General features: G+C 34.2%; 2 protein-coding genes across 5 annotated transcripts; both read left to right on the forward strand.

Annotated features, from left to right (window-relative positions):
- Window positions 1–1,836: 1,836 nt before the first annotated feature.
- Window positions 1,837–6,703, forward strand: LOC143588535 (serine/threonine protein phosphatase 2A 57 kDa regulatory subunit B' theta isoform-like). 4 transcript variants are annotated; one of them, XM_077069510.1, is made up of 3 exons: window positions 1,837–1,996; window positions 3,698–5,132; window positions 6,014–6,703. In XM_077069510.1, exons 2-3 carry the CDS (start codon window positions 3,906–3,908, stop codon window positions 6,368–6,370), a joined length of 1,584 nt encoding a protein of 527 aa, XP_076925625.1. In that variant the 5' UTR covers window positions 1,837–1,996; window positions 3,698–3,905; the 3' UTR covers window positions 6,371–6,703. The 4 variants fall into 4 exon arrangements, with proteins under 4 accessions (XP_076925625.1, XP_076925626.1, XP_076925628.1 ...); XM_077069511.1 differs by lacking the exon at window positions 1,837–1,996 and adding an exon at window positions 2,694–2,783; XM_077069513.1 differs by lacking the exon at window positions 1,837–1,996 and adding an exon at window positions 2,794–2,812.
- A 3,895-nt stretch (window positions 6,704–10,598) lies between these two features.
- LOC143588536 (protein LOW PHOTOSYNTHETIC EFFICIENCY 1, chloroplastic-like) lies at window positions 10,599–12,805 on the forward strand. Its single transcript, XM_077069515.1, has one exon. It carries the CDS (start codon window positions 10,773–10,775, stop codon window positions 12,783–12,785), a length of 2,013 nt encoding a protein of 670 aa, XP_076925630.1. The 5' UTR covers window positions 10,599–10,772; the 3' UTR covers window positions 12,786–12,805.
- Window positions 12,806–13,522: the final 717 nt, after the last annotated feature.

Genomic DNA, 13,522 nt, shown 5'->3' on the forward strand with positions numbered 1-13,522 from the left:
TTAATTTTGAGCTAGTCGACAAATCCAGCCAAAATCGGCGATTTCTGACAATATTCCGACCAAAATCAGCGGTTTCCGACGAGATTCCGACCAAAATCGGTGGTTTCGTGCAAGATTCAATCAAAAACCAGCGGTTTCAATCGAGATTCCAGCCAAAATATGTTTGTGTATGTGTAAAACTGAAAATTACATATAAAAATGTGTGTGTATATATAAAACTGAAAATTATATATTAAAATCCGATCTGATTAATCCCTATTACTCCCAATTAATCGCTAGTCTCCACCCCACTGCTCGACTAGCGACTAACGTTTTTTACAACACTGCTCTTAACCGTGATAACAATAAAATATAGTCATACATATTTGCTATGAATACGATATGTTACTATTTTAAACAATTATGTGCCTGTTGTTACTCTTTTATATTTTTATGCGGCCCCTAGTTTGTGTGGGTTCGAAACATATTCTTATGGTTATTATATAAGTACATATAAATAATATATAATTTAATTTGATAATTAAACGATTAGGATGTTAATTATGATGACAAGGCCTATATTTATTATGATAAAGTATGCTCTGTATGGATTGCATGTATTAGAAAATGTCTTGGCTCTTTGAACCAACTTCCCAAATAATTAAGTCTAAAATTGACTTCTTTGAATGAAAGCAGCATGGTTATTATCTTGATTCAATTCACCTGATGCCACTAAGAATCATTATATTTTATTCTTAGTATCCAAGTATCAATTATGTTTCATAATTCCTCCTAATAAAAAGAAAAATAAACTCCAACTTCTAGAGGTAAATATATTATTTTTCATTTTATTATAAACTTATTTACAAGTGAACAAAACTTGTGATCAATTTTTGTAACAAATTACTCATATTTGATACACACAAAGATATGTACAAATATATGTGGATATTACTCCATCGGTACGCTATGAGTATTCATGAATTGTAGTTTCATTTTCAGATAAAATGAACGATGTGATTATGAATAAAAGAGAGTAGATTCATTAAACACAAAGTTTTAGCATGATATATCAACCAACCTTAATCCATAAAATAAACATTTGAGGGTTTTTATTTATCTTGTATAACTACCAATAAAGCCCAAACACCCAGTCACCAACATACATTCATTAACAAAAGGCCATCCACGTCCGTAATTACATACGACACTTGTGATCCTACACGCCACCAATTCCAAAGAAAACCCCACAACATCTTGTCACAATCGAGACTTAAACGATCAACTTTCTACATAAAAAAAGTCATCAGGATACCGCTAGAACACTTATTTTTGATAAACATGTGAGTTTTTTGATTATCTTATATAAATTGAAAGTATGGTGCCGCTAGCATCTTATTGGTCCAAGTGGTGGCCCGACATTGGACAAAGTTTGTTTTTTTGGTATTTTTTATTTTGTTTTGTAGTTTCGGTATCGTAACAAGCGTAATTGAATCAAATTAAATTTGTTTCGACTTACCGCCACAATCCCAAGACCAACAACACTAAGGTTTTACCGATTCACGCCGCAACACCCGAGTTTTACCGACCATTTTGTTTTAATTCCGGTCTCTTAATTTGAAACTGACCGAATCCGTGTCAACTGATCGTTGTAACGCTCAAGTTTTATCAAAACACATGTTTCATTGATGAGGTTTTGTCAGCTGCCCCGACACAACCGGGTAGAAAAACTAGTTTGATATATTTGAAGAAGACAAGAATCTTCTATAATCTTTCCTAATCATTTATTATATAGCAGCATTAAATAACTTAACAATGATTTTTTATTTTTGTCACCAAACCAACGCATATTCATTTTCATTTTCTCTCTCTTGAATTTGCAATCAAATTTTCATTCAGAAATTTTTTCTCACTTGCAGTTTTATATTCTTTTTGACTTTTTTCTTTCTTTCTCTCATCATATTATTAGTATTATTATTATTCGTTATCTGCTTCCTTCAATAACGCCTCACGTAACGTAAGTATCATCATCTTCATAATCTTCATCATCCTCTCAATTTATTTTAATTCACTGCACAATTTCATTCATCGTTTCGATTCATCTGTTTTCCGATAATTTACCGTCAATTTTATAATAATTTATACAAATAATGCTATATACGTGTACTAGATCGATTCTAGATCGTGTTGTGTGTTGATCGAATTGAATCTGTTATGAATTGTTGATAATAGGTTAATAATTTGAATCAGGGCTCGTATTGTTGTTTTTATCTCGATGTGTGGAATTGATCGATGGATTGTGTGATATTGTTGAATTGAGATAGGGTTTATGCGTTATTGGATGTGTATTTGTAAGCTAATAACTTGATTTTGTCTAATTTGATAGCTTGATTATATTTAGGTTTTGTTTCTGTTATTTGGTGATTATGAAGCCGGTTACGGCTCGTTGATGATGTTTATTAGGTGGTAGCAATCATAGCATACTGGTTTTTGGTATTTATAAGAAACATTTGATTCCAAGAATAATTTAATTTGGGGATTTTTGTGCTGAATTATTGATAATAGGATGATAATTTCAGTTAGGGTTTGTATCGTTATTTTTTCTTGATGTGTGGAATTGATCGATGGATTGTGTTATATTATTGAAATTGAGATAGGGTTTATGCGTAATTTGGTCTGTGTTTGTGACCTAATAGCTTGATTTTGTCTAATTTGATTGCTTGATTATATTTAGGTTTTATTTCTGTTATTCGGTGCTGATGGATCTATGAAGCAGGCTGTGGCTCTTTGATGATGGTTTTTAGGTGATAGCAGTCATAGCATACCGTTTTTGGTATTAATAAGAAACATTTGATTCCAAGAATAATTTAATTTGGGGGGGTTTTGTGCTGAATTATTGATAGTAGGATAATAATTTTAATTAGGGCTCGTATCGTTGTTGTTTTTTTCTCCATGAGTGGAGTTGATTGATGAATTGTGTAATATTATTGAATTAAGATAAGGTTTATGCGTTATTGGATCTATAAATGTAACCTAATATCTGGATTTTGGTCTGATCATATTTAGGTTTTACTTTTACGGTATTACCTCTGGTGTTTTGGGTGCTATGAAGCCGGTTATGGCTCTTTGATGATGTTTTTTAGGTGATAGTATACCAGTTTTTGGTATTTATAATAAACGTTTGATTCCAAGAATAATTTTAATTTGGGGATTTTTGTGCTGAATTATTGATAATAGGATAACAATTTCAGTTAGGGCTTGCATCGTTGTTTTTTTTCTTGATGAGTGGAATTGGTCGTTGAATTGTGTAATGTTATTGAATTGAGATAGGGTTTATACATTATTGGATCTATATATATGTAACCTAATAGCTGGATATTGGCCTGATCATATTTAGGTTTTACTTTTACCGCTGGTGTTTTGGGTGCTATGAAGCCGGTTATGGCTCTTTGATGATATTTTTAGGTGATAGTATACCAGTATTGGCATTTACAAGAAACATTTGATTACAAGAATAATTTAATATGGGGATATTTGTGCTGAATTATTGATAATAGGATAATAATTTCAATTATGGGATTGTATCATTATTTTTTCGTGATGTGTGGAATTGATCGATGAATTGTGTAATATTATTGAATTAAGATAGGGTTTCTGCATTATCGGATCTGTATTTGTAACCTGATAGATGGATTTTGTTTAATTTGCTTGGTTGCAGGAGAAGACTGTTTCTGGCTTGATCATATTTAGGTTTTATTTCTTGTCATTCGGTTCTGTGAAGCTGGCTACGGCTTATTGATGATGCTTTTTAGGTGATAGCAATCATAGCATACCGGTTTTTGGATATTTAAAAGAAATATTTGGTTCTAAGAATAATTTAATTTGGGGATTTTTGGTGCTGAGTGTTGCGATTTGTCGGTTAAGTGATGATCAAACAGATACTTAATAGGATCCCTTCACGGAAGGGACATAAGTCAAACGATAATCGAGATGGAGGGAACGCTAATTCATCTTCAAGTACATCAACCAGTTCAAGAAACAACAATGATGCAGCACTTAATCGTTCCAACAGCTCAAGTCCTGCATCTGATCGTGGTCAGGGTCAAAGTCTTAATCCTTCTTCAAACACCGGTACTAATAAGTTTGATAATGCTTTAACATCAAAGCTTAATGGCAATCCAGTCATTTCCACCACATATGAGGCTTTACCTAGCCTCAAAGACGTTCCAAATTCTGAAAAACAAAACCTGTTTATCAGAAAACTGAACCTGTGTTGTGTTGTGTTTGACTTCACTGACCCAACAAAGAATTTGAAAGAAAAGGAGGTCAAAAGACAGACTTTGACTGAACTTGTGGATTATGTTTCTTCTGCAAATGGGAAGTTTTCAGAAACTGTTATGCAAGAAATTGTTAAGATGGTGTCAGCAAACATATTCAGAAGGTTAACACCACAGCCTCGTGATAACAAGATGTTAGAAACTTTTGATGGTGAAGAAGAAGAACCTTCAATGGACCCCGCATGGCCTCATTTGCAGTTAGTTTATGAGTTTTTTCTAAGATTTGTAGCATCACCAGAGACAGATGCAAAGCTGGCTAAAAGGTACATTGACCATGGTTTTATTTTAAGGTGGCTAGATTTGTTTGACTCTGAAGATCCAAGAGAACGCGAGTACTTGAAATTTGTACTTCATCGTATGTATGGAAAGTTTATGGTGCACAGACCGTTTATCAGAAAAGCAATCAACAATATATTCTTTCGGTTCATTTTTGAATCTGAAAAACATAATGGGATTGCTGAGCTGTTAGAGATTTTAGGCAGCATTATAAATGGTTTTGCTTTGCCATTGAAGGAAGAACACAAGCTGTTTCTTGTTAGGGCGTTAATACCGCTTCACAAACCGAAATGCATACCGATGTACCATCAGCAGTTATCTTACTGCATAACTCAGTTTGTTGAAAAAGACTGCAAACTTGCTGATACTGTTATTAGAGGTTTGCTAAAATATTGGCCAATCACAAACAGTTCTAAGGAGGTTATGTTCTTGAGTGAGCTTGAGGAAGTATTAGAAGCAACTCAGCCTCCTGAGTTTCAAAGATGTATGGTGCCTTTGTTTCGCCAGATTGCTAACTGTTTGAGCAGTTCACACTTTCAGGTAACTAATTTTGCTGCTTTGTTTAATTTGTTATTCTGGTTCATGTTGTGTATAGTTTATTTGGTGCATTTCAACACGCCATGCCGCCATTCTTTTCTAAAGTAGAGCAGGCAAAAACAACGGATTCGGGTTAAAACAGGTTCATTGGGTTATTTTAAAACACTTTTTGTACTAATAAAATATAACTATTTATAAATCACTAAACATGTTAAATCTGATAAAAGCTATATTATCTGAATAGTTATATTGTCTTTTTTTAAGTGAAATGATTTAGGTCTTGTACATCAAATTACACTTCTGGCGACTTTTGATCCCCTTATAATCCTTTTTAAAATTATTTTTTGTTTGACCCGTTGGGGGTTAAAATATAACACAGATCAACCTAGGCCTGTAAATGAACTGTACGAACACGAATGAGTGTATGCACGTGTTCATTCATGTAACTATAACCGAACACAAACAATTAATCGAACGAATTTTTTGATTATGTTTGCATGTTTTAGGAAATTAATATGTTTGTGCTTGCTCGTTAAAAATCTAAACGAACAGTTCACGAACGTACACGGACACAAACGAATGACATAAACAACCGAAAAACGAACATAAATGAGCATAAATGTGCAGACCTCACGAATGTAAATGAAGGAACGAAACATGTGTTCATGTTTGTTCGTTTAATTAAATGAACTAAATTTTTTGTTCATGTGCATTTGTTTATTAAATAAACGAACTTACAGCCGAATGGTTCACTGAACATGCACCTTGTTTACAGGCCCAAATCAACCCATTCATAAGTACATGGGTCGAATTCGCCATCACTAACTTTCAGAACAACACAAATCTTGATTGAACAAAAACTAACCGTTCCTTGTAATATGTAGGTGGCTGAAAGAGCATTGTTCCTATGGAACAATGATCATATCGACAACCTAATAAAACAAAACCGCAAGGTTATCCTACCAATCATATTCCCTGCTCTAGAAAGAAACGCAAATTCCCACTGGAATCAAGCAGTCAAAAGTTTGACTGTAAACGTTAGAAAAATCTTCTCAGATGCTGACCCTGAACTCTTTGCGGAATGCTTGAAAAAGTATCAAGAAGACGAATCTAAAAAAGAAGAAATGAAGGCTAAACGTGAAGCGATATGGAAACGTCTAGAAGAAATTGCCGAGAAAAGATCTGGTTCTGGTGCCACCAATCAACCCATGCTTTTTCCTAATAAGGTAATCACTGGCTAAATAAAAACCATATTTAAAACCCATCTTTTTGGGTTTTTAAATGTATGATTTGAATGCCAAGAATGTGTATATGCATATCTTATATCTATATATAATAGATATAATTTGGAATGGGTTGGTTGTCTCTAGAGAGTGAATTTGGCCATTTTGTTGCAAGTTTCAAAAGGGTGACAAGAAAAGGCTTAAAAGTTTCAGGCATTTGTTTACATCTGTTTTTTTTAATATATATTTTTCTGAATTTATACTATTATTATTGTACTCCTTTATTGTTTATTTTTAATGTTGTATCATATTACTTTGTGATTTTTGATCTGGTTGACTTAATTTGCTACTCTTTTGTTATTCCCCTATTAACTTTTGTGTTTGACCATTTGTTTCTGCACATCTTTTGTCTCATGCATTATTTTATATATGAACAACATTGCTATTTATTTTATTGTGGTTAGTAAGATCGGTAAATTAGGTGAAGCCGTGAATGTTAGGAAGAGAGGGATTCGAACCCTTGGCAAGCGAAAACTACATAGCAGCTCTAACGCTATGAAACGATTTCACTGGATTCAACCAATTGTATTAATCATGGAACATCATTGAGAAATAGGAATCCGTGAAATCAAAGGATTTTTAATTGAATAGATGTATTAGGGAGAATTCAATTTGAAGCGATTGCTTCCTATGTACATATGTTGTGGTATTTTAATTCATAATTGAATCAATGGATTACCACCTATATCTGGATCGTGGATGAATGAATTTATTGATAAACCTTTTCGACTATAGTCAATATCTTATTGTGAATAACTCGACAACTTCAAGATTAACTAAGGGCATTAGCCTAATGAAATAAAGAAAAAAATCCAAAAGTTATTTTTGGCTTGAATACTAAAATATCAAGTTGGCTCAATCATCTTTGTCTTGATCCTTTCGGGCTTCTTGAATTATCTTTTGTTCGGAAATTCAAATGGAGTGATGACCACATCTCGGACTAGCTACTGATTATCATCTTGGTAATCTATTACCTCACTAACCAGCTAATCAAACGCAATCACCTCCTTGAGCCGATACCTCCTTTTGCTCCTCAGCCTACGGGGTCAATTTAGTTATTATTCAATGCAGGCATTAATAAAATAAAATAAAACATATTATAATTTAACAAAAAGTTGCAATAACGTAAAGCTTGTATATTGAGGAAGAGAGGTCAGCTTATTACTAGCGAAAATGAGAACTGTGGAAATTGGTCGTTTATCACCTCTTGTGCATTCCGAGGAGAACTAGCTATCTCTGGGTTTAAGTGACGTTTTACCACTAACTACTACTCATTGCTTGATTTGTCAACATCAGTCGGTTCATGCCCATTTAGTTTCACCCATGCTTCACTCTAGTCGTGGATAAATCACCTAGGGTCAGGTCCATAAACACGAGTCAATTTGTCACTATATTTATTTCATTGTTATTTTTCATTTGTTTTCATTTTATTCCAAGTGTAGCAATAATTAAATATAATTAAAATAATCAATTAAGATAAACAAATAAATTTATACAATTGTAAGTATTAGTAAAATTCTTTATACGGTTGAAAAGAGAATGAATGTTTTTGAATATTTTTGCAAATGTGACGTGGCAGAATTAAACACGTCTTTCAATGCATTTAGCATTTTACACCGGTGATGGTCTAATGCACTATACGCATTAGAATATCCATATAACTAGCACATAGTTTAGTTTCACGAGTGTAAGACGCTCATAGCTGACGTATTTTAGACATAGCTTAGATTATTATATTTGTATTAAGCTATGTAATTAAAAAGGACTGTAAAAGAAAAAAAGTAAAATATTCAAAACCAATTTATTATTTATATTTTTTTAAACTAGAGAAGTCCAGATATGTAATTAGTTTGTTAAAAAATTATGCATAAACAAATCTTGGTCAAAGAAATTCCGTAAATAGTATACTTAATATTTGAGTGAAATTAATTGATACATACATTATCCACTCTATTGGTTAATTCAAACATATAACTGATTACCGATATTTTTGTTTTAAATTTTATAACTAACAGATTATGTACATGAGTAGATTCCAGAATATTCAAATTAATAAATCCAATTATATTTTAAATCCAATAAAATATTAGCAAGCTTCTGAGATTATATAGATAAATTATGATAAATCTACTTTGTTATTTTCAAATATGTAGTCATAAGTTAACTTGTGTACCAAGTACAACATCCACATTGTATAACACTTAACATGTTAAAGCAAGCAAACTAACTTCTACCACAAGTTATATCTTTTAAGTCCTCTATAAAAGCACTCTAAAACTATTCCTAAAAATATCATTATCCTCTAATAACCAAACCATCACAGAAATGAGAAGAGAAGGTCGTCAACACGGCGTCGTTCGCAGCCACGCAATCCTCCCGGCTCCCTTTCCTCAACGCCGACACGTTAAAACTGTTGATGCCATCTCTTTAGCCGGCGTGTTCGCCAAAGTGTCAACTAAGCCAACAAACCAGTCAAAATTCACTGGAAAATGCGCTAAGTCACGTTGCAACGGGTGTCATGTCCACCCGGCTTGTAAATCCAAAGACAAGGCTAAGGGCACTATGAAGATGAGATCGATTGAGTTTGATTTTGAATTTATTCGTAGTACTTTGGCTAAAGGGGCTTTTGAGTACTTGGCTAATGATGGAGGTTATGATGATGGTGATGAATGTGAGGGTACGGTTGATGAATGTGGTTACGGTAACGTGGAATTTGGGAGTGAACTTGCGTCGATTGTAGCGAACAAGAGTGTTTCGGAGGAAGATTACGATGATGTCGAGTTTACGAGTTTTTGGGATTCAAGGTTGGGTTTGAGAGAGTTTGAGATTTTATTGTTAAGTGGAGTTTTTGGAGATGAACTATAAGGTGAGTATGATGATATGATGATGAATGGTAATTGGCTGGACATTGTTAATACGTTAATGTGATATGTGACATGTTTTGATGAATGGTGGATTATTATGTTTTTTATTTTTAATTTGTAATAATGTATGACCTTTTTTTATTTATTTTGGGTTGAAGGTTTGTAATTTTTAAGAAAGTGGAAAATATAATCTAACTTTAGTAGTGGTGTGTGTTTTGTGGTTTGATATGGGTTTGGGTTAAAACCAAACAGAAAACTAAAACTTTGGTTTTTGAATTTTTGAAATTGTTCAGTTTCGATTTTGATTTTCTGTTTTCCATTTGGTTTCGGTTTGGTTTTTTCGGTTTTTGCTATTTAAGCTTGAAAATTTTAGACCGGAAAGAAAGTTAGCCGAAATAATGATTTTGAGGTATATATAATTTTGTTAATTGTTAACTAATCAACTATTATACACTTGATCAAAAGTATTTAAGTTACATATTTATTAAATTCTTAGAAATTATTTAAAATAAAGAATCAAAATCCAGAAATTCAGTTGATGGGAGGATATAAAGAAACAAAAAAAAGTTTGATTGGTTGATGGAGGATCCCGTCTCTTTCTTTCTCTATTTAACTAGCCCACACTTTGATTATTGTGTCATCACCCCTTTAAAAACGCCTCCACATTAACATTCCGACACTTTGTAACCAATGTTAATGTGCTTATGTGCCATCAAAAGCGCCCTACGCATTGCTTGACAACGCATAGCCTCATATAAATAATCTTTTACATCTTAATTTTATTACTATATATGATTAAAAGACTAAAATATCCTCAAATGGATTGCTAATAACTAAAGTTAATGAATGTATTTAACGTCCAACTATCAAAAGAACACAATATGTGACAAATCCTACACATCTAAACCTTTTCTTTTAAACACCAAAGACTTGTAGAACCTGGACCACTCTAGCAAATAGATCATCCTTTTGTTGAAGAGCAGAACATGATTATCTGACCTACTCATTTAGAAGAAAAGCCAAAACTAAAGAAACACTTGCTCAACCTAGTACAAATTGCTCTAGATAAGACTCGAATCTACAACCTCCCATAAAAAAAATAACAGGAGACACTAATTGGCTTTTGGTTAAATTCATGTAAACTAACAATACAAAATTATTATTATTATTATTATTATTTTTATTTTTATATGATTCTCAAATAAAGCTATATTATCTTTCTATTCAAATTTAACATACATTGTATACTGCCCATTTGAAAGGCTGTAAACTGGCCAGCAAACACCATACCATACACAAACTAAACTACATCACCAAACTATCCAACATCAAACTGAATCCTCTTTAACACTTTCAATATTATTATTATCATTATATCCTCTGCTCAATCTCAAGGTACTTCAAAACCTAACCTTATATCAATATTCATTTCATCCTCTAAGTATAATATTAAACCATGATATCATCATATCAATAAATTAGTGAAAAAAAATAATATGCAAAGTTTAAGTGTATCCCCATCAAAAACTGACTGTTTATTAAATTACAAATCCACTCCTCATTTAAATAGAAATCATAGGGCTTTTAGGGGTTTTAGAGGTTTTAGAACTCAATATGTTTGCAGATGCTCCAAGGTTAATATTTATCCGGTTTTCGGGTCGAATCGCAACCCGTTTGATTCGCCGGTTGTCCCGTTAGCTTTAGCATTTGAAGAACAAGTAGTTGTGAGTAAAACTGAGTTGAAATCAGATGAGATTGTTAATAATAATAATAATAATAATATTGATTCCGTTGAACCCGGTGAAAATAAAGCGAAACGAGTCGATACACGCGCGTTAGCGTTGAGTTTACGGGCTGCAACAACCGCAGACGATGTGGAAACCGTTCTCGGTGAGAATACGAATACGGATCTTCCGCTTCAGGTTTACAGTACGATAATTCGGGCTTTTGGGAAGGAGAAACGGGTCGGTGCGGTTATGGCAGTTTTCGAGTGGCTGAAACGGAAGACGCCTGGACCGAATCTGTTTATATATAATAGTGTACTCGGTGCGATAAAACAAGGCGAAGCGTTTAATCATGTGGAAGATATTATGAATGACATGGTTACGAACGGTGTGTCACCGAATGTGGTGACTTACAACACGTTAATGGGGATCGCGTTAGCGCAAGGTGACGAAACGAAAGGTTTAGAGATTTTTAACGAGATTAAAACGAAGGGGTTGTCGCCGTCTCCCGCTTCGTATTCCACCGCGTTATTGGCGTATAGACGGATGGAAGACGGGTTCGGGGCGTTGGAGTTTTATGTCGGGTTTAGAAAGAGTTATGAAAAGGGCGAAATCGGTGGAATTAATAATAATAATAATAATAATAAGAATGAAGATTGGGAAACCGAGGCGAAGAAGTTAGAGGATTTCGTGGTCCGAATATGTTACCAAGTGATGCGAAGATGGTTAGTAAACGGTGACGATTCGAGTCAAAAAGTGTTGAGGCTGTTAACATGTATGGACCAGGCGGGTTTACAAACGGGACGGTCCGAACACGAAAAGCTCATGTGGGCGTGTACCCGTGACGAGCATTACACGGTTGCGAAAGAGTTGTATAACCGGATACGCGAAAACGAGTCGGATATCAGCTTATCGGTTTGCAACCATGTGATTTGGTTACTCGGTAAAGCTAAGAAATGGTGGGCCGCGCTCGAAATCTACGAGGATTTGCTCGATAAAGGACCGAAACCGAATAATATGTCGTATGAGTTAATAGTTTCGCATTTTAATTTTTTGTTAACCGCTGCGAGAAAAAAGGGGATTTGGAAATGGGGGGTTCGGTTACTCGATAAAATGCAAGAAAAAGGGTTGAAACCCGGGAGTAAAGAATGGAACTCGGTTTTGATCGCGTGTTCGAAAGCTTCCGAGGCGTCGGCCGCGGTTCAAATATTCACTCGAATGATCGAAAACGGTGAAAAACCGACGATAATATCTTACGGGGCGCTGTTAAGTGTTTTGGAGAAGGGGAAACTTTACGACGAAGCGCTTCGGGTTTGGAAACATATGGTTAAAATGGGGGTGGAACCGAACGCGTACGCGTACACGATCATGGCCTCGGTTCATGCAGCACAGGGGAAGTTTAATATTGTGGAGTCGATTATTCGTGAAATGGCGGGTTCGGGGGTTGAGTTGAGTGTGGTAACTTTTAATGCGATTATAACCGCGTGTGCGAGGAATAACGCGGGTGGTCCCGCTTACGAGTGGTTTCAGCGAATGGAGGTTGAGAAGGTTGAACCGAATGAGGTGTCGTATGAGATGTTAATCGAGGCGCTTGTGAACGATGGGAAACCGAAGGTGGCGTATGATATGTTTTTGAAGGCTCAGGTTAAGGGGCTGAGGTTATCGGCAAAGGCTTATGATACGGCTGTTCAGGTGACAATCCACGGTGGTGTGACGGTTGATTTGAGTTTGCTAAACCCTCCGCCACCAGCACCACCGCAACCGGAAGAAGGTGGAGGTTCATAAGAGTACATTGCTTGAGATGAATAAAGAGTACATTATAAATCTAGGCATTATAAATGACTAGTGTATCAATAAAAATCTATGTTTGGTTTTTTGAGCCTCTTTATTGTTAATTTGTTAGATGATTTAATAGAAGGAATGATGTATGTGACAAAAACAATACCATTGTAAAAAAATGTTGTTTTAAGAGGTTAAAAACCGAACCGAAAATACAAGCAAACAAATTATCAAAACCGGATCCTAGGTGATTCGGTTTTGTTTTAGTAGCTGGAGTAAACTGTTAAAATCGTCCCTAAGGTTTAGGACGGGGCAAGAAACCGAAAAAACCGATCCGAAAAATCAAAATATTCAAACCGAAACGGAAACCAGACGGTTTGGTTTTATGTTTATGTAAAAACGGAACCGAACCAAACAAAATTTCTAGATTTTTTTTAGGTAATTTTTAAAAATTTAATAAATATGTAACTCAAATACTTTTGGTCAAATGTATAATAATCAATTAGTTAGCAATTAACATAATTATTTATACCTACAATCATTCTTTTCTGTCAACTTTGTTTTCAGTCTAAAATTTTCAAAATCAAATCAGTCGAAAAAACCGTATTTCAAAAATTCAAAAACCAAAGAAAGAACCGTAACTAAATTACAAATTAAAACCGTAACCAAACGGTTTCAAACATTAAAAAAACCGTAACTACATTACAAATGAAAAATTAAAAGAAAGAACATAATAATCCAAC

The sequence above is a fragment of the Bidens hawaiensis genome, unplaced genomic scaffold (assembly GCF_021521415.1).
Source record: "Bidens hawaiensis isolate Kalapana, Puna unplaced genomic scaffold, B.hawaiensis_p1.1 tig00036431_1, whole genome shotgun sequence".
Lineage (NCBI taxonomy): Eukaryota > Viridiplantae > Streptophyta > Magnoliopsida > Asterales > Asteraceae > Bidens > Bidens hawaiensis.

Bases quoted from the DNA above. Each gene is read 5' to 3' on its own strand.
- LOC143588535 (XM_077069510.1), top strand. From the start codon at position 3,906: ATGATCAAACAGATACTTAATAGGATCCCTTCACGGAAGGGACATAAG. The intron at 5,133-6,013 runs GTAACTAATTTT...TGTAATATGTAG, and splicing joins TGAGCAGTTCACACTTTCAG to GTGGCTGAAAGAGCATTGTT.
- LOC143588536 (XM_077069515.1), top strand. From the start codon at position 10,773: ATGCAAAGTTTAAGTGTATCCCCATCAAAAACTGACTGTTTATTAAAT.